Source organism: Pteropus medius, unplaced genomic scaffold (genome assembly GCF_902729225.1).
Source record: "Pteropus medius unplaced genomic scaffold, Ma_sr-lr_union100, whole genome shotgun sequence".
Taxonomy (NCBI): Eukaryota; Metazoa; Chordata; class Mammalia; order Chiroptera; family Pteropodidae; genus Pteropus; species Pteropus medius.
The window spans coordinates 2,028,891-2,050,358 of NW_024340700.1; the positions used below are offsets into that span (position 1 = coordinate 2,028,891).

The 21,468-nt window shown below is 56.0% G+C and overlaps 2 protein-coding genes across 2 annotated transcripts in view; one reads left to right on the top strand and one right to left on the bottom strand.

Moving 5' to 3' along the window:
• The window catches only part of MAP3K4 (mitogen-activated protein kinase kinase kinase 4), an 85,729-nt gene extending 82,158 nt beyond the window's left edge, over positions 1–3,571 (top strand). The window contains exons 25-26 of the mRNA XM_039882273.1: positions 1,370–1,549; positions 3,033–3,571. Of these exons, the coding sequence (XP_039738207.1) occupies positions 1,370–1,549; positions 3,033–3,053 (201 nt within the window). The 3' untranslated portion in view covers positions 3,054–3,571. The remainder of the gene's footprint in view (positions 1–1,369; positions 1,550–3,032) is intronic.
• Positions 3,572–10,182: 6,611 nt separating this feature from the next.
• The window catches only part of AGPAT4 (1-acylglycerol-3-phosphate O-acyltransferase 4), a 64,666-nt gene continuing 53,380 nt past the window's right edge, over positions 10,183–21,468 (bottom strand). The window contains exons 3-8 of the mRNA XM_039881203.1: positions 18,520–18,681; positions 17,305–17,458; positions 15,888–15,990; positions 13,867–13,942; positions 12,044–12,242; positions 10,183–10,719 (exon numbers count right to left, since the gene is read on the bottom strand). Of these exons, the coding sequence (XP_039737137.1) occupies positions 10,625–10,719; positions 12,044–12,242; positions 13,867–13,942; positions 15,888–15,990; positions 17,305–17,458; positions 18,520–18,681 (789 nt within the window). The 3' untranslated portion in view covers positions 10,183–10,624. The remainder of the gene's footprint in view (positions 10,720–12,043; positions 12,243–13,866; positions 13,943–15,887; positions 15,991–17,304; positions 17,459–18,519; positions 18,682–21,468) is intronic.

A 21,468-nucleotide genomic window follows, 5' to 3' on the forward strand; every position in this document is an offset into this window, starting at 1 on the left:
ATAAGGTTAAAGTAAGTGGCAGACTAGGAACCGAATATTTATAAGACTTAGAGAACTTTCACAAATGAATAAAAACATAAAGCTTGAATTAAAACATGGAGAGACAAGCAGCTCCAAGAAGAAATATGAAGCTGAAACTTAGTCCACGCACACCCTGGCACATGAATGCCTGTGTTAACTTTATTCGTAATTGCCCAAGCTTAGCAGCATCCAAAATACCCTTTCGTTGTAAATGGGTCGGCTGTGGTGGTCTGTGCAACGGAATATCATGCAGCAGTGAAAAGAAATGCGCTGTCCAGCCAGGGGACAGCAGGGGCCTAGGCACCTTAAACACATACTGCTGTGTGAAGGAAGCCAGTCTGAAAAGGCCACACACTGCGTGATGACAGTTACGCGACCTTCCAGGCGAGGCCACGCTGTGGGCGCAGTGAAAGAGCAGTGGTCTCCGGGGCTGTGGGGGAGGGCGGGAGGGCTGCTCTGTGATGTCACGTCTGGAAACTCTGAAAGTGGTCTCCTCGTGAAGATGCAGCTGACGAATGATTATAACGTGTATGAAGGCACTGTGTGTGCAGCATCATTTTAAAGCTAAATGTTAGAAACCTCTTTAGTGTTTTTCACAGGAAGTTAACAGGCAGCTATATTTTGCAGCTGCTGAGAGAGACCATGGAAGTGCTGAGTAAATACTGGCTAATATTATTTCTGTTAGCACTAACACAGAAAGATGCCCATCCATGATGCTTGTCATTTCAGTCAAGCCACACATCAGAGGGAGAACAAGTTCTCTTATTGAAGAAAACATCTCAGTAACTAGACAGTGGTGCACAAATTAGAATGCCACAGAAACTTAGCTCTTTTCCCCACAAATTTCATTTTTCCTGTGATAATAAAATAATCTAAGTTTTGCAGTAATAGCATTTGATGCTTGTTATGCAAGAAGGTAGCATTTAATAACTGCTCTGTAAGGTAACTGTTGAATTTTATGTTTTAGTGGCTGTTCCATATCTTTTTGTGCATTCCATATTTTATTTGCACGATGACAGTGGGTCATGCTGGACTAACAGAACTTCCGGGTGGGGTAGGCGGGCCTTACTGACCACGTGGCTGTGTACATAAAGTTTCATGGCCCACGTCACGCCCATTCATTTACACGTTTTCCGAGGCCACCTTTCTTTTACAATAGAATTGAATAGTTGTGACAGAGAGCGACCATACAGCCACAGCCTAAAATATTTACTGTTCGACTCTAAGGAAAAGTTAGCCGGCCCCTGATACATGTAACTATTGAGATGCCAAAAAAGAGACTGGGAAATTGCGGAAATTGCTTTTTTTATAGCCACGTAGTGTTAAAACCTGATTTTTTTCTCTTTAGAGGCCTTGGCATGAATATGAACACAACTTTCAGATTATGTATAAAGTGGGAATGGGGCATAAGCCGCCCATCCCCGAGAGATTAAGCCCAGAAGGAAAGGACTTCCTTTGTCACTGCCTTGAAAGTGAGCCCAGGATGAGGTGGACGGCCAGCCAGCTCCTCGACCACTCCTTTGTCAAGGTTTGGCAGACTGCTATGCAGTCACCTCCGTGTTTGATGTTTGGGTCCTGTTTGCAGCTGTCACTTAAAGACAATGGGAAACTTAAATATGGAATATCCGTGTCTGTATCTGAAGTGGAAAGGAACTGAATGTACCGTGTCAGGGAGTGTCATAGGTGATTATTTTCTGGAAGATGTTTGTTGAGGTTCTGCTGCGTGGCCCACTTTGGCGATGTCTGCGAGGTGCCTTGGAACTGAGTGGGCCTGGAGGAGAGCGGTCCCCCTTTGTGAGTGGAGGCTGCTGCGCTCAGGGTAGGAGTGGCTAACCGCTACTCAGGGAGCAGGCCGGGGCCCTCATGACCAAGCATCGTCTGAGGCTGTGGTCGTGGTACGTGTGCCATGTCGTGCGGTCACTGGGAAGAGGCGCTTCACACTGCCAGGCAGTTCCAGATGTTGCTTTGTCTAGAGTGGGATGCGTCAGCCAGGTCCGGAGTAGGGGCGGGGCATGACAGACAGAATGGAAGGGACGTGGGAAGGCCCACTGAGAAGGGGGGAGCGGTCAGGGCACCGCGGGTAGATGCGGGTGGGGCACAGCCTGTGACGCATGCAACAGGGAAGGCTGGGGACGTCAGCCAGGGCCACCTGAAGGAGCGCGTTTCCCGGGGAGCGCGGTGTGATTACACGATGTTTTGGCGCCATCACCCTGGAGGCAGGAGAGCGTGAGGAAGCTGCCGAGACAGCCCGCGGGCCGGGAGCGGGGGGCTGGGAGCGGGGGGCTGGGGCGAGTTGTCAGCGACGTGCAGGAGTGAGGTGGCCGTGCCGAGCTCCTGACCCCGAGGAGACGTGAAGGGTGACTGAAGTGGAGAGGTCCGGGATGGCTCCCCGGCTCCTGGCCTGGGTCCCTAGGTTATAGGAACCCATCACCACGATGAGTAAAGACAGCGGCCGGTTGAGGTGGGGCCCAGAGATGACGGCGACCTCTTCGGCGATAAGCGCGAGGTGTCTCTGGAACAGCTGCTTGGGGATTTCAGATGGGCGTCTGGATGCTTTGGGTCCTTACCCGAGGGAGGCCTGGGGTAGGACATAGCTTTGGGAGACAGAAGTGCTGCCGGGAGAGAATCTGGAGGGTGAGTGGGAGAAACTGCAGCGGCGGGTGCTGCCGGGAGCAAGTGCCGAGGAGAGGGAGGGACGGGGGGTGGGGGTGACATCGCTCCTGGGGCCCGAAGTTAGGGGGCCAGCAGCTGACCTGCTGTGTAGGTATCAGGGACTCGTGACTAAACGTTTATTTTTTCATTGTAAAGTACGTAAATAACTTATATCGTATGGTTCCGGTTGTAGAAATCCATTCTTAAAAACGCCGTCCGTGGCCGGGTTGCAGAGCAGTCGGCCGGCACGGGCGATGTTTGCTGCAGACACAGCGCAGGGACGAGCAGGCGTGCCGGTGGGGCTTCCCAGGAGTCTTGGGTGGGGTGCGAGGGGTTCAGCTGTCCCGCCTTCCCAACAGGTTTGCACAGATGAAGAGTGAAGGTGGTCGGCCGGTGGCCTCGGAGCGCACGTCCTTGGAACCCCCAAATCACTACTGTATGTAACATTTACGTGAAGACCGTGCTGAGAGGTGGTGTGCGCTCTCCAACCTTCCAAGACTGAAGACTGCACAGGTGACAAGCGTCACTGCTCCTGCTGCTCCCATTGGTTCGACCTGGCACGGGCCTTCCCGAGTGACAGTGTCCACGAGGTAAAGAAGCTGCATGTTAAGTGCCATTACTACTGTACACGGACCGTCGCCTCTGTCACCGCCGTGTCTCCCGTGACTGAGAACCGTGACATCAGTGTGGTGTTTTTGACCTTACGAGGTTCAGAAGCAGTTGTAGTTTCCGGCGTCCTGGGCCTTGTCGCTGACCTCCTGTCTGTCGTGTGCACTGACTGTGAAACCGTTCTTTCATTGTTGTTGGCAAGCCGCAGGTTTGTTTTGCAAAAGGCTGATTGATAAAATTTAAGAAAAAGGTTCTTTTTTCAATAAATGGTTTATTTTAGGAAAGCACAGTCACATGGCCTTTTAATGGTTATCAGCTCAGGGCCAGCGGGGTCCGTTCGCACGTCTGTGCTCTCTGCAGAAGAGCCACAGGCCCGCGGGTGCTGAAGATGGGTGTGGGCTTGGCACGTCCTTCGGGCCTGGCTCCCTCGCCCTCGGGAGAGAGTGGAGACCACTGAGCACGTGAGATGGCCCTCGGAAGTGATTTTATGTCAACCAGCAAGTTTATGACACGTGCAGGTGTAAGCCTTGTTACCACATGTTGGGGGCTCAGTGTATTCGGACACCAAGATGTGCTAGGTCAGTGTAGATACTGCCGAATAATCTCTTGGCAAGAAAGGAGCTTTTCAGGTTGTAAATATGCCAGCAGTTCATTTTCTAAAATAGCCTAAATTATGTGTCATTGGTGGTGGTCTTTAATTTCTTTGCTATTAAATTTTCAGAAGGTCGATCTGTTTAGATCATCGACTCCGTCCTCGCATGTAGCAGCCGACTGGGCGAGTAATTCCTTGGGTGGGTTCCATGCTCACCTTCCCTCCCACACGGCGCGGCCTCTCACGCAGAAATTACTGTCCTGGGGACGTCGGCGTTTGATACAAACACATAGCATTTTTTTAAATTTCTCCTTTTTAAAATGGCCTTTGAGGTATAGTTTCTATAATATTTAAAGTAGATCACTCCGTGATTTTTAGTATAGCTACGAAGTTGTACAGCCATCTTCACAATCTATCTGAGAACATGTCCATCACCCCCCACAAAAATCTCGTGTGTGTTTGTAGTCACCCACTCCCCATTCCCACCCCAGCCTCAGGTGACCACTAAGTCACTCCCAGTCTCCCCGGCGTGACCTGTCCTGGACATTTCACGTAAACAGACTGACAACACGTGGTCTTTTGGGTTTGGCTTCTTCCGCTCTGCGCAGTGCCTCCGACTCCGAGGTTCGTCCACGCTGCAGCGCGGGTCAGCACTGCGGTGTCCGATGTGCCACGTGTGTCATTCGTTTTTAAGTGGTTCCACTTTTTGGGTATTATGAATAACGCTGCTCTGAACATTACAAGTCTGTGTGTGGACGTGTTTTAGGTTTCCTTGGGAATGGAACTTCATGCTCAATATTTTAAGAAGCTGCCAAGCTGTCTCCAACATGAGGGCACCCCTTACGTCTCCGGGCAGCATGAGGCCCTGCTTCTCCGGGCCCCGCCATGCCAGCTGCTGCCCTGGGCGTGGCCGTCCCGCGTCTGAGGTGGTGCTTTCATGCTGAGGTTCTGGTCTGTGTCCCCGCGTGCTGCTGCTGCTGGGCTTGCTGGCCCGTCCTTCGTCTTCAGTGAGATAACTGTTTGGATCATTTGCCTATTTTTAATTGCGTTACTTTTCTTATCGAGTTGTGAGAGGATTTCATGTATTCTGGACACAAGTCCCTTACTGGGTACATGACCTGAAAGTGTTTTATTCTCCCAGTCTTTGTCTTGTCTTCTCACTTAGCGGTGTCTTTGGAAGTACAGAAGTTTGTCGCACGTGCTCTTGATATTGTACCTAAGGAATTATTACCGGACCCCAGTCACAAAGATTTATATCTGGGTTTTCCTCTAAGAGTTTCACAGTTTCAGCTCTTACATTTAGGTCTGTCACTCATTGTTAGTTAATTTCTGTATATGGTGTCAGACGGGGATTGGCTGCACTTGGAGCAGCTCGTTCCCTGATGTCAGGTGCGGGCGGACAGGACAGGAAGTGGACGCGGGGCAGCCCGTCCACCATGGCCTCCCCGTCGTCCGCGGGACCCTGTGTGCCTGTGCTTTTGGCTGTGCTTTTGGCCTCAGGCGCCCACTTTCTGGGACAACACTGTCTGGCAGGGCCGGGCCTTCCGTGGGCCTGCAACCCGGCCCCATGGGCACCTGAAGTCTGCGCCACCCCGTACTGCTCATCAGCTCTGGCCGTGCCCTCCACCCCTTTCCTTCCTAGTCATTCGCAAACACATGCATAGGATGGCACCCGGAACTGTCGGTGACTGTTCATAATTTCCTAGAATGTTTGGCAAAGGTCTGGCTAGAACTAGCGCATGGACAATATGACGAGAAAGTGCAGTTCGTGTAATGGAATTCATTTCAGAAACCTTCACTTTGTGTTCAAACTGCTCACTTCTTACAGTTCAACAGACACAGATGCCAGAAGCGTCAAAAACACCTACTCACTCCAGCTTGCGAAACGAGCTTGTGACTTTGTCTGAACAAATGTATTAAAGGCAACACTGCATGCGTCTCAGTGGGAAGCCTTTCTAGCGCAGCCCTAGAAGGTAATTTCTAGGTACGGAAAAGATCTAAGTCAGCACCTAATGAATGCTTTCCAGTGTGTCATTACGGGGCGCGGCTGCGGGCCGAGGGTGCCCACTGTGGAACCGCTTATCCCTGACAGGGGGAGACTTCACTGTTCCCAGTAAGATTTCGAACTTCAGAGTGTCGACTGGATTTTATTTTGGCCCAATTCTGCTTAAGAAAGGTTCGTGTTTTTTGTTTTGAGAAGGGGAATCAAAAGAAGACGGTGGGGATTCGCTATTCCAGCCTGAGTCAGCGTGCCCTCGGCCAGCCTTCTCCGGGTGCCCTCGGTCAGTCTTCTCCGGGCGCTGCTGGAGGTGGCCCAGGGTCCCATCCCTGCCCCCGGAGAGGGGGCGCTCAGGACACGTGCACTAACTGTTTCGGTGAAATTTCTATATTGTGCTCTTTCTGACCAGAGTAATGGTCATTTCAAACAGTGGAGTATCGTAAACAGGGAGCAGTGGTCACACGTACAGTGAATGGTGGCGAATGTCACGGACCAAGGGAAACAGGGACGTGTGCCCCGTCCTCTCCCCTCCCGCTGTATGTCCAGTGCTTTGAGACACCGCTGTCAGAGCACGGAAGCCTCGAGACGTCTGGGCGCTTGGTTTTCATTTGCATTTGTTGGGAATTGTGGAAACGCTGGGATGCCAGCCAGGGGGGCAGGGGGCACGACATGGGATGTGTCACAGAGCTCGGGGGCCACTCGTTCACAGCGGAGGGCGGGCAGGCACCGTGTCGGCGGGGGCTCGGTGGTGACTGGGCCCTCAGCCTTCCGTGCGGGATCATTTTGGAGGGCGGAGGGACTGGACCTAGAGGGGGTCGCTTGCCTGACCCTTTTGTTAGCGTGTTCTTCAAGGTCAGTTGAGCCTCATGCGTGAAAGTGGTTTAAAATGTTTTTCAATTAAACGTCTGGAGATATTTTCAGGGAGCCGCCCCGCTACAACGTAGCCAGTTCCGTATTCGCCCCCGCGGCCACCGTGTTTTCACGTGGGCGGGACAGGCTCCAGACCAGAACACGGGGGCAGCTCAGCGGCTGGCCTGCCATTCCCAGCGGGTTCTTCGGCGGAAAATGGTCCTGGTCTTGACACGGGAGGGGACTGCTTCCCAGTTCAGCGTGTCCCTCCCACAGCCGTGTTCTTACGAGCCGCTGATGTTAAGATCCGTGTGCTGGGAGGCGGGGCCGCCCAGGAGCGTTTCCCCAGCGCGCGTCCTGCCCGCTCCTCGCAGAGCGGACCTTCGAGCCGCCTCTGTCTGGGGGAAGAGCACGGATCAGAACAAGAGCCCGGAATCGAACGGCCGGCCCCGGTCTGCGGCCCCTGTGGCATTGCCCTGTGCCCCGTGCGCTCAGGACTGAGGTGTGGGGTCGGGAGGCGAGGCCACCACCGTGTCGCTGGGCATGCTGCGTGCACGTTTCTCCGTTTCACTCTGCAAGCGACGTAAGCGCTACTTCCGCCGAGGCATGTGGTGAACTGCGGTAGCTCAAGGCGGGTAAGCCTGATTCCAGCGGGACAGCCTGTCACATGACACCGAGAGGCACGCTGGCCCTTCCTCGAGGCTCTGGGGGAGGCCGGGAGGTGCACAGCCACCCGCGGAACCAGGCCGCAGAGCCGGGCCCGTCTTGTTCCATGGTCCTTTAGACCCCGTGGCCGGTCGCAGTGGTCCCCCAGGGAGTGCCACTCAACGTCAGCAGACGTGGGAAGAGTCTGGCGGGCGCGTCAGGGAAGGCTGGATGCGGTCTTGTGCCGTGGGCTCCGGCGAGCATCCCCACGGGCACCTCCCTTCCCACTTCCGTCCGTGTTTGTACGTCCGAGAGCCTTTACGAAGCCACATCTGTCTTGCTTAGGGACCAGCCGGACCACTGTCCCCGCTACCGAGAGAGCAGCCAGAGGCTGCCGGGGTTCCTTCTTTGTACGTCACGTCTACTACTGTGTTAGGGCCAGACGATTATTAAATGTCATAGGGTTTTACATCTAAATCTTCACATCCACTTATGGCTATATTAGAAGAACACTGCTTTCTACTTTTTAAACATCAGTAGCTCCTTTTACTAGGTTTGACAGGCATTTATTTAGTGGTCAAGAGATCGTCCAGCACTGCTGTGTGATCCTGTGAAAAGGTTGCAATCTTTAAAAACGTATACAAGGTGATAGACTCATGAAGGGCGCTCGGTCGTCCCCCGAGGTGGGTCACGTTATCATAGCGGTCATGGGTCAGTCCACGCTCCCGGCCACATCCCCTGTGGTCGGTGCTGTTTAACAGAGTCGCTTCGCGGGCTCGGTTTCCTAGAGGAAGCAAATTCAACTCCCTGCCCCAGAGCTGCCATGTGTCCAGGGCATCGCCTGCATCACTGTCCCACACTGTCTGCCCCGCCGGGTGGCGGAGGTGCCAGGGGTGCTGGGCAGCTCCTAGCCTGTGGCGCAGCTGCAGCCTGAACCAGGCTCGGGGATTCGGGAGGCCCGATGCGTCTCTGCCGTTACAGTAACCAGCAGAACCGGGTCCCCACACCCCTGGCAAAATGTTTCTCCGCGTGAGGGCCAAACAGCTGGTGAAGCTGTCGGGCTCCCCCCCAGCACCCCGTGTCCTGTCGTTTTCTCGGGCAGTTTTCGGAAGTGCGCGTCGTCTCTTCCCAGGAGAGAGTTGTGTCTGCCTTCCTCCGACCTGGGCCTGAAGCAGCAGTGCGTGGGCTGCGCGCGCGTTCCCGCTGCTTTGTTATCTCTTCCGTTCGGTCCAGAGCCGGGCAAAGGGTCCGGAGGGGTTATTAGAACCTAGACCGCCACCATTTTGAACGGGAGGATGACAGAGAAATGACACGTTTGGACACTTCACCAATTTCTGAGCGTTTTGGGGAAGTAGCAACACGCAGGCAACTTTCTAACCTTTCATCCCTTATTCGTTGGGTGCTTTAAGATTCCCAGAATGTGTTCGCAGATACTGCCTCGTTCACCCTTGAAGCCACCCACGAGGTAGGTATCATCATCCCTGTTTCATAGATGGGGATGCTGGGTGTCCAGACGTAGATGGCTCGGCCAGGGTCTGGACGTGCATTAGCTGCAGAGGTCTGGGAGGGCGTGCGTGCAGCCCGGGGTGTGGCCGGCATGCAGGAACAGGTGCACGCCTGTGCCGCCCCATGCCCCCTCATGCCTGAGGTGGTCATGCCCGTGCCCACGAATTTCTGTCTTGTGTGCTCTGCCTTTGAAACCAGCACATGGCCTTACACAGGTTGTCAAATGGACAGCCCATCAACCCCACCCTCAGAGACGCTAGCCAGTGTCCATTCAGGCCCAGCCTCACCCATGCTCCTCACAGCGTTCTGCAGAGTTGTGTCAATGACAGGTGGCTGTCACGTACTGAAGTAGAGAAAGCTCCGTGTGTCACTCTTGGCTTCTCTTGTTCAGTTGTACTTGGTGAACATTCAGTGACAGTGCAAACTTGAGAACCAGATTCTGAATAGAATGTGCCTTTATGATTCAGCCACCTTTGTACAGAGCGGTTTGTCCCTTAAATGACCAGCAGAACCGGCCTGGACTGGGCATGCGTGGAACGGGGAGAAGCCATCTCCTCGGCGCTTGTGCTTGTAAACACCCGCGAGTCCACGTGCCGTCACGTCACGGCCGGAGAGCACAGAGCCGGGTCCCCAACTCTTCTCCAAGCCTACGGCTCCTTGTTGTTGCTTTGCGTTTGGCGTCTGTGGCTGGCAGCCGTTTGAAGAAGTCCGGCCCGTGGACCCATCTGTTATGACGGGGACTTTCGTGGCATCAGAGTCTGGGCTCCGGGAGGGAGACAGAGCCACGGGCTCCTTGTACCGGTGTCTGCTGCAGCCCAAGCCTGCGCAGAGCGTGGTGGCCTTGGCTCTGCGTGGTGTTTTTGTAGCATGAGCCTGTGTTGTTTTGGGGACCCAGGTTCTGCTTGCTACTGGGACGAGAAGAGCAGAGGATGCACGAACATCTCAGATTACCGCAGAGAGCCCAGCCTTCATTTTCACCTCGATTTCGAGCCCAGCTTCTTTGGGCCTTGGGCCAGGCCCACTCCCCTGCCACGAGGCTGGGAACCCCAAAGCAGCCTCATGGGGTGTCACAGTGCTATGCGGAAGCATGCAGCTAATCTCCCAGCATCCACCGTCTTCCTTAAATGCACACAGGCTCCTTCCTGCATCGTGTCTGCCGCTAGGAGGGGTCTTTGGGGTGGCGTACAGCGCCGCCATGCCGAGTCCCCCGCCCCCACCAGCCCCCTCCTCCAGAGCCCAGTTCGATCACCGGGGTCCAGAACACCAAATGCACGGCGGAGGGCAGCACGGAAGGATGGAGCGGTCTGTGTAAACACACACCAGGAGCCAAACACTTTAATTCTGTTTTGGAGGCATCGTTCAGTCGTTTTCCCCACAGCGCCTTTCACTCTCTCTGTGGCAGTCAGGGTTACAGAAAACAGCACCAGAGGATGAAGGGGAACAGTCCCCCTCGTTCCCCATCCCCACCCGCCCCCTGCGCCCCAGCCGCCCTCAGCCGCAAGTCATTCTCACTTCTGCGTGAGCTTTCACACACGCGCCCGTGCGTGCACACACGTGAGAAGGGAACAGAACCCCACGAGAGCACGTGGGGAAAAGACATTTAAGCTCATCTTCCTCTCCATCCAGCGTCGGTACCAAACTCCCGGCTCCCCAGCAGGGCTCCCCCAGCTGTGTCACTGGGTCCCAGCGAGGATGATAGGCAGTGTCCCCCGGTTCCCCAAGGTCCCCTTTGGATGGGAACGTGTCCTGAGTCAGTCGTTCTGTTTCTGTTTGCTGTCGGTGTCTCCGTAGGCAGAGCCCTTGTCAATTTCTGTCACGCCGATCATCCATCGAACACCCATGGAAGCTGCAGAAACAGGAAGGACAGGGCATTAGAGGGGCCCGTAGGGGCTCCGGGGTGATGCTGACGAGAACCCTAAGAGGGCTCGTCCTGAGAGCTGGCAGGTTTGGGCGCCGTTTCACAGCCCCTGCCTCACAGGGAGCCACGAGCACGAGCGTTGGGTCTCACTGGACTGTGACAGGAACACAGAGCAAGGCTGTTCTGTGGCCGGGTTTCAGCCCTTCGACACGTCAGCTGCGGGCGAGGCTTACAGATTTCCCGTGTGATCCCAAAGGCAAAGAGCAGTCAGTCTTTGGGGACTGCATGGCGGGGACTCACATCAATGAAGGACGTACCGGGCCCCTGGAGAAGGCCCGCCCGACATGGCTGCTGGTGCAAAGACCAGGGCAGCGAGCAGGCTCGGCCCTGCCTCTTCCCGACTAACCTGGCACAGACACTGAGGACCCGCAAGAGGGCCCCGCACACCCGCCGGGAGCAGCACATGGGGTCAGTGCAGCCCGGGGACGGCAGACTCGGTGAGCGGCCTGGGTGCGGGGACCACATCTTCGTCACCGGATATGCCGGCACCGAACATGGCCGAGCAACGGCCGACTTATAATATGATACGCGTGCAAGAGCGGACAGGTGGGCAACGACGAAGTCGCAGGTGTGCGGCGTCGGCTCTGGTCTGAACGGTCAGAGGGATCCGACTGGGAAGCGCGAGTCCAGCAGCCAGTGCGAGGCCCACACGTCCCCGGGTCAGGGCGGACGGGCAGACCGCAGCCTGGGGCCAGCTGTGAAGAGGCTGACAGGAGCCCTAGCACGAGACCCTCTGTGCACGAGTGACAGGCATGCGTCATAGGGGACACGGCTGCTGGCACGCGCCATTGTCCCAGGAGGCCTTGTGAGGAGGAGAGTGACATGAATATGAGGCCTTGGTCTCCCTCTGATTCTGGAAGCACAGCGTCCCCCATTCGTAGGGCAAGAAGCAAGCGCGGTGACCCTGGCCGCCCCACTTCGTAAACAGGTGTCAGCGTCAGGAAGGTTTGTGGGGGGAAGCGAGCGTCCACGAGACGGCCGAGCTGCTGACAGCTCCACTGAGGTCGGCACGTGCCCTGCCCGAGGCCGGGCCTGCTCTGCGTGGCAGGGGGCCCAGGACACCAGGTGCGATCTCGCTGTGTGCCTGCCATCCTGCTGCTGTGTGCCCCGTCGCCTGCAGGCTGTGCTGCTCTCTCCAGAGACAGCCCAGCACCAAGCAGACGTGTCCCCATGGGGGCCAGAGCCCTCCCCCGTCTAGGGCACCTCGCTGCATGCCGCCCCCGCATCCCGCAGGCTCTTGCCCCCCACTTACCCACAAAGAGGACGAGGACGAAGCTGGCTAGCGTCAGGGAAGAGCCACTGCTGACCATGCTGACCAGGAACCGGACGAAAGGGCAGAGCAGCAGCGACGCCCAGAACAGCCAGTTCAGGAGTGCCCAGGGCCGCCGCGGGGGCACCATGGGTGTCCCTGGGAAGGTGCCCGTCCTGCAGTACTCCTCCTGGAGGGCGTCCTGGGGACAGAGCAGGGGCCTGAGCACCCGTCCTCACGGACCGGGCAGCTCAGAGCTCATGCGGCACCCACAGAAGGTGTCCTGCAGGCACTCAGGGGTTGTGACACCACATCGGGCTGTCCCTTCCTGTGGCGACGTGGAGAAGCAGGGCCACTGCAGCTCTGCCACCGAGTCTGGGCGTTGGGGCTCCAGCTAGGGCACGGAGCCAGCCCGTTCCAGCCTAGTCTGACTGGGCAGGTGACTGGCCCGAGGCCCAGAGCCTGGCGGCCGGGACGGGCAGTCAGGCCGTCCACACAGGTCAGGGGGGAGAAGGAGGACGCTGCCCTGAACCAGGTCCCCGCCCCGGGGTGTCGGAGCGGGTAGTCATCTGACGGCCTCCTGAAGCTAAATTCCGTTTGTGTTCGTCCCTGTCTGTCTCACCGGAGTGTGTGTGTCCTGAGGGTGTGCAGGACCTTCACTCCCAGACACCTCCGAGGCTCGGGCGGTGCTGAGGCCAGCGCCAGGGGCCGGGCACTGCTGTGTGAGGCCAGGGGCAGAGACCGCCTCCCGCGTTCACTCAGCCGTGGGCGTGTCCCCATTTCTCAGCAGCAGCCGTCCTAAAAACACTGCGGGATGACTGCGCACACCCAGCAAAGCACGGCCACGGCAGGCCGGCTCCTGACCCGTCTCGACTTAGGAGGTCGTGCTTCTCAAAGGGGTCGAGTCTTCTGGAAAACAAGCTTCCAGAAGCTTAAAGTGCTGAATGTTTTCCGTTAACAACACGAGGTTGAAATGTCTAGAGTATATCATACTACTTTTCCAATCAGGGTGTACAGAATAATATGCTGTTTTGACCACTTGGTGTCATTACTTACATCAGTCCACAAAATGGGCCTTTTTGGAAGCGATTGACCCTTCCCTGGGAGCTCGGGGGCTCTTTCTGTGTTCAGTCCTAGATGGTTTGGGGTCACAACACGTGGCGGATCAGAAGTAAGTGTTTACCGGGCAGTGAGACCAGGTCATAGATGTGCCTTCTTCCCCAGGTGGAAGCTCAACCTTCCTCCTCCTGTAAGACCCGGCAGCCTGGGCAAGAATAATTAGTCCTCCCTGCCCTGCGACTGTCTTGAAGGACAGAGACCAGTGACAGGTGATGCCCTGGTCAGAGGAAGGGGCGAGACAGTAGGGGCCCTGGAGAGCTTGACCACAGACTAGAGTCGGGGGCCGCTGCAGATCAAAGCCAGCCGAGGCGGGCCTTGTGGGGCTTCTTCCTGCTCACGCCAGTGATGTTTTGAGACCAGACAACCGAATTGTGGACCCAGAAGCCACCAAGATCATGTGCATTGCTAAGGAATGTTTTGCCTTAAGAGCAGAGGCAGGAAACTAGATCAGGGCTGTTGAGGCCATGACTGCCTTTTCTGTCCACTACACCTATGAAATAGTTCTTTCCGTGAAACCCCTTTAAAAACACTTTGCAATGTTCTTTTCCCTGTTGCCATGTGGATGGAGCGTCAGGCCTGGTTAATGACAGGTACGCGGTTCTGTCTGGGGGACAAGGCCCTCGCCACAGCTCTCAAGGGCCCCGCAGGGCACCCACAGCCGCAACTGGAGATGGCCCCTCGACCCCCAGAGCCACCGCAGCACTGACCTTCTCCTGGTACAGCTTATGGAGCCAGGCCGCACACTTGTCCCCGTCTTCAGGGACTTCTTCCAGAGGGATCCGCCTGCAAAGCAGAGAGAGCAGCTAGCAGGAGGCGGAGGAGGCCGACACCAGGCACCCGAACGTGGCTTCAGACACCGGCGCCTGCCATCCTCCGGCTTCTCTGTCCGTAGCCTGGATCTCGAGGACGTGAATCGTATCCAGCTGATAGAAAGTGGGGAAGGCCACACGCGTACGGGGTGACGGGGGTACAGGCCGGACGCCGTCGTGGCCCGTGAAGGACTGGCCAAGAGGACACCCGCCTCTCCGTCCTCCCTCCCACCTTACGGTGTTGGCCTCTGCGGCGGCGGACCGCACTGCCTCAGTTTCCACAGGAGCCAGTCCACGCTGCACGGAAGCTAAGTGGAGGCGATAGCGTTCTAGTACTTTCTCAGCCAGGTAAGGACTTATTGCTAATGCAAGGTACCTCCCTTCAGATGACTCCCCTTTCCTCTCGGGCAGTGCTGAGGCCGACTTTCTGCAAAGGTTTTGCCAAATAAGACATGTATCTTGGGAGATGAGTGTCCCTTCCCCGATGGAGAAACCAGGGCATCCTCCCCAGGCTCGGTGGCTCGGACACTTTGCCCACCAGTGCTGGGTCGGTGATCCCCGGGTGGCCGGGCTGCTGCTGGCAAGGGCTAGGGTGTAACATGAAAATGCTCTTGTTTGTAATGGGCAAGAGATGAGGTGTATGTGCCGACAGCCCTGAGCGGCCCTTGCCCCGAGGCCACCAGTGGGGACTGGCTTTAGGGGCGAACTGGTCTGACTGGCTGCTTCCTCTCCAGCCCCTACCTGCGCTCCAGGGCCTGCGCTCCGGCAGGTGGCGTTACCTGCCCAGTGGCCTCGTCCTAACGTAACCTCACACGCTGACCTGCTCGGCTTTCCCCAAACACCGCGGGCACAGCTGGCCATGGAGTGGCGCTCCTGCCAGCTGTGGAAGGAACTCGGGGGACAAAACCTCACCTTACTTACTTGGACACTTACAGATGACAGAGGCCTCCTGGGGGAAGGCGAGTGCTTTTCCTGCCCTCGTAGGCTTGCAACTGAGTGATAAGGCGGACTGTCAACTGACTGCCACGTTAGCCAGGGAAACAGTAACCATCACGAGGCCCCTTTCCTCCTTTTAAGGGGTAACTAGAGTCTTGAAGTAGAAAGCTATTTAACTCAGGCTTTCAGTCCACCAGCAGACCTCCAGGAAGGGTGAGCTTTCTCTACAGTCTGCTAGTGGCGATCAGCCACTGGATTTTCCTGTGCCATCTTGTAACATGGCATCGGTGACGTCTTTAAAAAATAATCGAAATGTTACAGAACACGTTCGCCAACAGTGGACGTTTCGGATCCCCTTGGTTAGCCCTCAGGGAAAACAGCCTACCGCATAAAAAAAACCAGTGCCTCCCTGAGCCCGGTCACGTGGTGTCTCAGTGCGCAAGTCCCCATTGTTGTGCTGTCTCCCGCGTCTGTTCCCCACTGATCTCGATGACAAGTCAGATGACGCAGTCTCCAAGTCAATAAACGGGTGAAGAGAATTGGTTCCTCTAAGACTTGGTGAAGTATTTTCAATAAAATCATAACACAAAAGTGAGAAACTGCCAGAACGTTCTCCGTTTGCTCCTAGACCACCACTTAAATTACATACGCTCTTATCTGTGTGTGTTTGCATGCGGCAGACACATTCTCCAAGAAAAGGGGACGTTAAATAATCCCTTCACACTCAGTCTCAAAACGACTGCAAAATACCGTCTTCTGTGTCCAACCTGAGCTCTCCGACCAGAGCGAGCTGGCCAGGAAGCCGCCGACAGGGACGGATTCCCCTGTGTACAAGGGTGGCGTGTGTCTGTCGTTCATGTCATAAACACAGACTGTGAACTAGTTCAGTTCACTGCAGACCCCACGCAAGGCAGCGGTACATGGATTCCCCGGGGGAAGGGCTGTGGATCCCCTGTGAGCGATTGGAGACGCAGCCAACTTACCTGACGTACAGATCTGCATGGTATTTCTTTCCATTTAGGACACCCAGCAGTGTTGGATTTTCATTGTTTCTGAAATTGAGTGTACAGTCATATACAGCTGAAACTATAAAAAAATAAAACAAATACAAAGCAGTATATAGAGCGTGAACCCAGTTTTGTTCTGCAGATACACACATTGGAAAACGACAAAGCGCTAGCTGGTTAGCTCGGAATGGTGCGTCACTGGTTGCTGCTTCGTGCTTTTCCATGCTGTCCAGATGTTCCACGTTGAACACACGTCACATCTTGTAACCGGAAAAGCACACTACAGCTTAGTAATGGAAAACACAATCACTGCTGAGGCCAGAGCCCTTCAGAGCAACACCGCAACGTCCCATCTAGACGTATGACAGCAAACGCCAACGTTTAAAAAGGATCCATAGTCAGATAAACTGATGCAATAATACTATCGGAGGATGTGTCTGAGCTATGGCAGCAGGACCATTCTATGTGCATTTTTTCCCCTAGAAAAATAAGATAGCCGTGCACTAGAGCAAGTGCGGGATTGAACTGTGGTCACTGGAAACATGGCTGAGAAGCAAATAAGAATCTGTGATTTTAATGCCCCAGGGTGAGCAACACCACAGGAGACCCCCTCGCTGTCCACATGGCACCATCCGACCCGCACCCCTGAGCAGGCCGGCCAGGGAGGAGACCCGAGGGCCAGGCCAGTGAGCCAGGCCGTGTGGACAGCGCGTTTGGGTGCTGTCTCCCTCCGTACCGTGCCCAGCCTGTGCCTGCATGCAGCCTGGCATCGGCGTGCTGTGATGAAGGCTGTGCAGCCACCCAGTGCCCCCGCTCAGCCCCCCACTCCTGTGGAGACGAGGGACGGGGAGTGTGGCTTTGGGAGGAGGGTTGGTTGTGTCGCATTTCTAAACTGATTGGACAGGACTGAAGAGGAGACAGGAAGTCGTGGCAAGAGACGAAACAGCTGTTGTTGATAGTTTTTTATGTCACCTGCAGTCACTCAGGGCTCCAACTATGCCACAGATGGCAAAGTCAGAGCTCATCATCGGGAGGCAGCTGGTGCCAACAGGTGGGCAAGAAATGCCAAACAAAATGACAGCCCAGGCTGACCCAGTGCGGAGCCACACGGAACCCGGTGAGGACCTAGATGCCCCCGGGTCCACAGCCTTGCAGTATGGTGCTGGGCAGTGGAGAGCAGTGTTGGCTTAGTGTGTGTGTGTGAATGTGTGTGTGCTCGTGTGTGCAGGCAGCAGCCAGGGGACTGGACCCTGGCTCACCAGCTGTGCACGTGCCACCCTTACCCCCAGAGCCCCTCCCAGCTACTAGCCCGTCAGGGAAGTGGTACCAAGGGCAGAGCTCTGCGCAGCAGGGGTGGGGTGGGTGCTTCTGCGGGGGCCCAGCTGTCCCTTACCCACGTCTCGCAAGCCCCTCACGGTGATGGCGAAGCCTTTCGTGCGTGGCAGCAGGTGGTGCTTGAGGCCGGGCAGCCCCTTGGCTTGGGCCACCTGCATGCTGATCTGGTGCTTCTTCTCTGTGAACCGAGTGCCCTCACAGTGAATCAGGAACTGCAAGGGACAGGACGGCAGTCACACGGGGTCCCAGCCGCATGCTGCCCCCAACCCCGTCGTACACTTTGGTCACAAATGGTCCCACAGGAACCTTTGGGCATGGCCAGAGGGGCGATGGCCTGGCAGTGGCAGCTGACCTCCGGGTGGCCCAGAGGCCAGTGTTCCTCTGCTCATGGCTCAGGGCAAGACCTCTGACTAGTGTGTGTGTGTGTGTGTGTGTGTGTGTGCGCGCGTGCGTGCATACATGTGTGTGAGATGAGCATCCTGAGTGTGTGAATGCATGCCTGTGCGTATGTGTGTGGGACAAGCACGCCAGGTGTGTATGTCGTGTGGCAGCCAGGACAGCTTCCTAAGATGTCGCGTGCACGTAATGTGCATGTGCGTATGTATGTGGGGCCGAGCATCCTGAGTGTGCTTATATGTGCGTACCGTGCGCACGTAGCGTGTATGTCAAAAACGTATGGGACAATAAACGCCCTCGAAGGTGTGTCATCAATGCATGGGCATATAAAGCGTATTGGCGATGGAGCGCACTGGGTGCATTGCACGTAATGTGTGCGTAGTAATGTGGAAAGACAAGCACCCCTGAAAGGTGTGTGGTGTGTGGCCAACACGCCGGGCATCGTAAATTGTGTAGCCAGGCCGGTAATCACAGACAACAATTGCATGCTTCAGTAAGCGGCGACCATCCTGGGTCCGTCATGTATGGGTATGTAAGCGTAATGGGATGGAGGCAAGCCTGTATGTATACATGTATGCTGACCAAGCGCCCTGGCTTGTGCATGTGTGTGAGACAGCTTCCTGAATGCATGCGTGTGTGCATGTGCGTGAGACAAGTATCTGGAGTGTGTATATGTGCATGCACGTGCATGTGTGTGTGTGCGTGTGAGAGAGAGCATCCTGAGCGTGCCTATGTGTGCCAGTGTGGTGAGGTCGTCGCAAGGTTTCTGCACTGGTAAGGTCAGCAGGCAGGAAGGACCGAGGCCATGAGTGTAGCGAGGCCGCTGGCCGGCAGGCCGTGGGGCGCACGGGCAGGTGGGCGCGGGGGCCTCACGTACGAAGTACTTCTCGGGGTAGTCCCGGAGGCGCAGCAGGCCCTTCGCCACCGTCTTGCGGTCGTGCTCCCACTTGCGTGTGCAGAAGACCATCTCCGTGAAGTACCACATCCAGCCGATGATGGGGACGTAGGCCAGCTCCTTCTTGGCCAGGACCTTGGAGCCCTGCAACAGAGGAGGGGCCGGGATGTCCGTGACGGGATAATGGGCCTCCCTGGCGGCTGATGGAGATCTTACTAGAAGAAGAGGAGTGAGCGTCCACTCCAAAAGCCTGAGGGGACAGCCCAGGACACAGCGAGTCAGTGTGCCACGGACCCGGAGCCTCCCTGCCGGTCAGCTGGAGGTCAGGGTGCTGCCCCACATGGGGCGAGGAGGAAGGGGCCTGGCTCCGTGGGGGAGGGCGGGCGTCTGGGCAGGCACCGGGGACAGGAAATTCAGGGTCACGGATGGCCATCAGCCAAGGGACTCCAGGTGGTCACTGTGGTTTCGGCTCACGGAGCCCATCGTGCAGTGGTGACAGCTGTCACAAACTCTTCCTGTGCCTCACTCAGTCCTCGGCCAAACCTGCTGGCTCTGCAGGGCTAGCGCTGCCCTTCCACGGACCAGGAAACGAGCCCGAGGCTTCTCTGGGTCACTCGGCCAGGAACTAATGTTGGAGCCGTGAGTTAGAATCAGGTTAACAGGTCATACCGGGAGCTCTCACCCTGTCCCTTTGCCAGCTCCTCTCTACGGCCAGAGCGGTGCTGGGCACCTGCCTGAGGCTGGCTTCAGACCCAAGGATCTGGCCCACCAACAGGGGCCCCCTGGGCTGCGGGTCATGGACTCCTAACCAGCTGTGCCCGGCTGCACGGCTGCCGCCAGCAGGGGGCAGGGGACCTGCAAAAGCAGCTTGTTATCAAAGTGGATTTGGGCTCTACATTTTTCACCCTTAACTTTGGAATTAGCTAAGATGCTCCTTGAAGTAGCCGTCATCGGTCAGTGGTACAGACGGCTAAGGTGGTAATGTGGACAGTCAGGGCGGCCTTTGCTGAGCTCCCGGTGACAAGTGTCTGGTTATGTTCCTCAACCCGCAAGGTAAAGAAAGCAAAACTTCTACACGGCCCTCTCTCCTCTCTTCCCCGTCCCCTCCAGGACAGCTACGAAGCTCCAGCTCGGCAGAGGGACAACAGGCCATGTCCCCAACCTACCATGCAGACCATGAGAAGCAGTAAACAGACACTCACTCCTTTTACCTTAAAAAAAAAAACACAATCTTCCCTACGGTGAAGAGGAAAAGCACCGATATATTTCAGATTTAGTGCATCCACATACTTTGTTTTTCCCACAATTCCAACATGCAAATTCTCTCGAAGAGAACAAAGCCATGAAGTCCCCGTGGGCCAGAAAACTCGCCACGTGTGGGGTGAGGGCTTCCGTGCACCAGATACAGACTACACACTTTGTATAAATCCTATTCGATTCTAAACCAATAAGAATAGCCCATTTTACAGGTGGTCAAACTGAGGCTCAGAGATGTTAAGTAACTTGCCTGGCACTGCACAACTACCCGCTGGGGAAGCTGAGAAATTAGGCCGGGTTGTCCGTCAGAGGCCAAAGTCCCCAGGCCAGATGCTGGGCGACCTGCCCCATAGCCATCGCCCCCTCCTCCTTCACCAGACTGTCCATTTTGTTCAAAAGGCAACATGCTCAGGCTCCAGGCCAGCCCAGTGTCTCCCTGGATGCTTCGCTTAGTGTGGGCACCTGACCCGGTTCCAGCCCAGGTGACTCAGAGGTCTGCTGGGGGATGCATATGTTTTGGAGTTTCTGGGAAGATTTCGAACCCTGAGAATAAGAGAGAGGTGCTGGTTTTCCTGCTGTGAACACAGTCGCTGAGAATGTCACGGAACGCCGAGGCCATCCGGGCCACCGCGGGAGGTGTCCGGCTGCAGCCCGGCTGTCCTTTGAGATACGAATGTCTTCATGGCTGGAGGCGCTGGAACCAGGGCCGGGGGCCCGAAGACGTGCTGGGCCAGAACATCCGTCACGTTACCGTGAAAAATCTCCCCCGTCTTCTCTTTCAGCAGGGAAGAGAGGGCGAACTGATCATCCTGACTGCTACTTTCTCGTGCCATACACCGAAAGGAATGCCTGTCACTCAAGAGCACGAAAACACGCTGGCCTGAGAGTTAACCATTCCCCGCACGGAGCCCAGTGAAAAGCCCATCCGCTGTGCGACCGCTGGGGGTTCCCGACCGTGGGAGACCCCCTCTCCCGTCCCTCGGGCCCCCTCCTCCGTCGGCAGGGGTGTCCTCCACGTGCCCTGCCTCCTTCATTTGTCCCCTCTCAACAACCTTTCAGATAAAAGCAGAACAAAAATTCTTTACTAAGGAACTAAACTTATACTATTGATAGCTTAAGACTTTTAAAAAATGACATCTACGTGAACTCACTGAAAAAATGATTCGTAGCAACATAAAAATGATGAAAGCTGGTCTCCATGGCCCAGAGAGGACCACCTGGAAGGTGTGTGGCCCAGCGCCGTCGATCACGCTGTCTGGTGAGGAAAGGGACCCTCCGGTATTTCCCATTAATACTGGGTCTTAGTCGTTGGCCTTTGACGACCTGCTAAAAGGAGTTGGCAGCTTTGACAGTGATTGGACTCAAGCGTAGATGCAAAAGGAGGTGACCTGAGTGGCCTATGTGTCCATCATTTTAGTGTTAGATCCCTGAAAACCACCGAAACGGCCCACGGCGGGAGCGCTGGATGAATTACAGTCCCTACGAGATGCAGCGCAGCGCGCGGTGCAGTCCTACAAAGCAGGGTCAGCAAGCCGTGGCCCGTGGGCCACATCTGCTCCACCGCATGTGTTTATAAATAAAGTTTTATCACAACAACGTGGGTCTGTCACGTATACACTGCCTATGGCCGCTCAACAGCTGAGTTGGGAAGCTGCGACAGAAACAATACGGTTT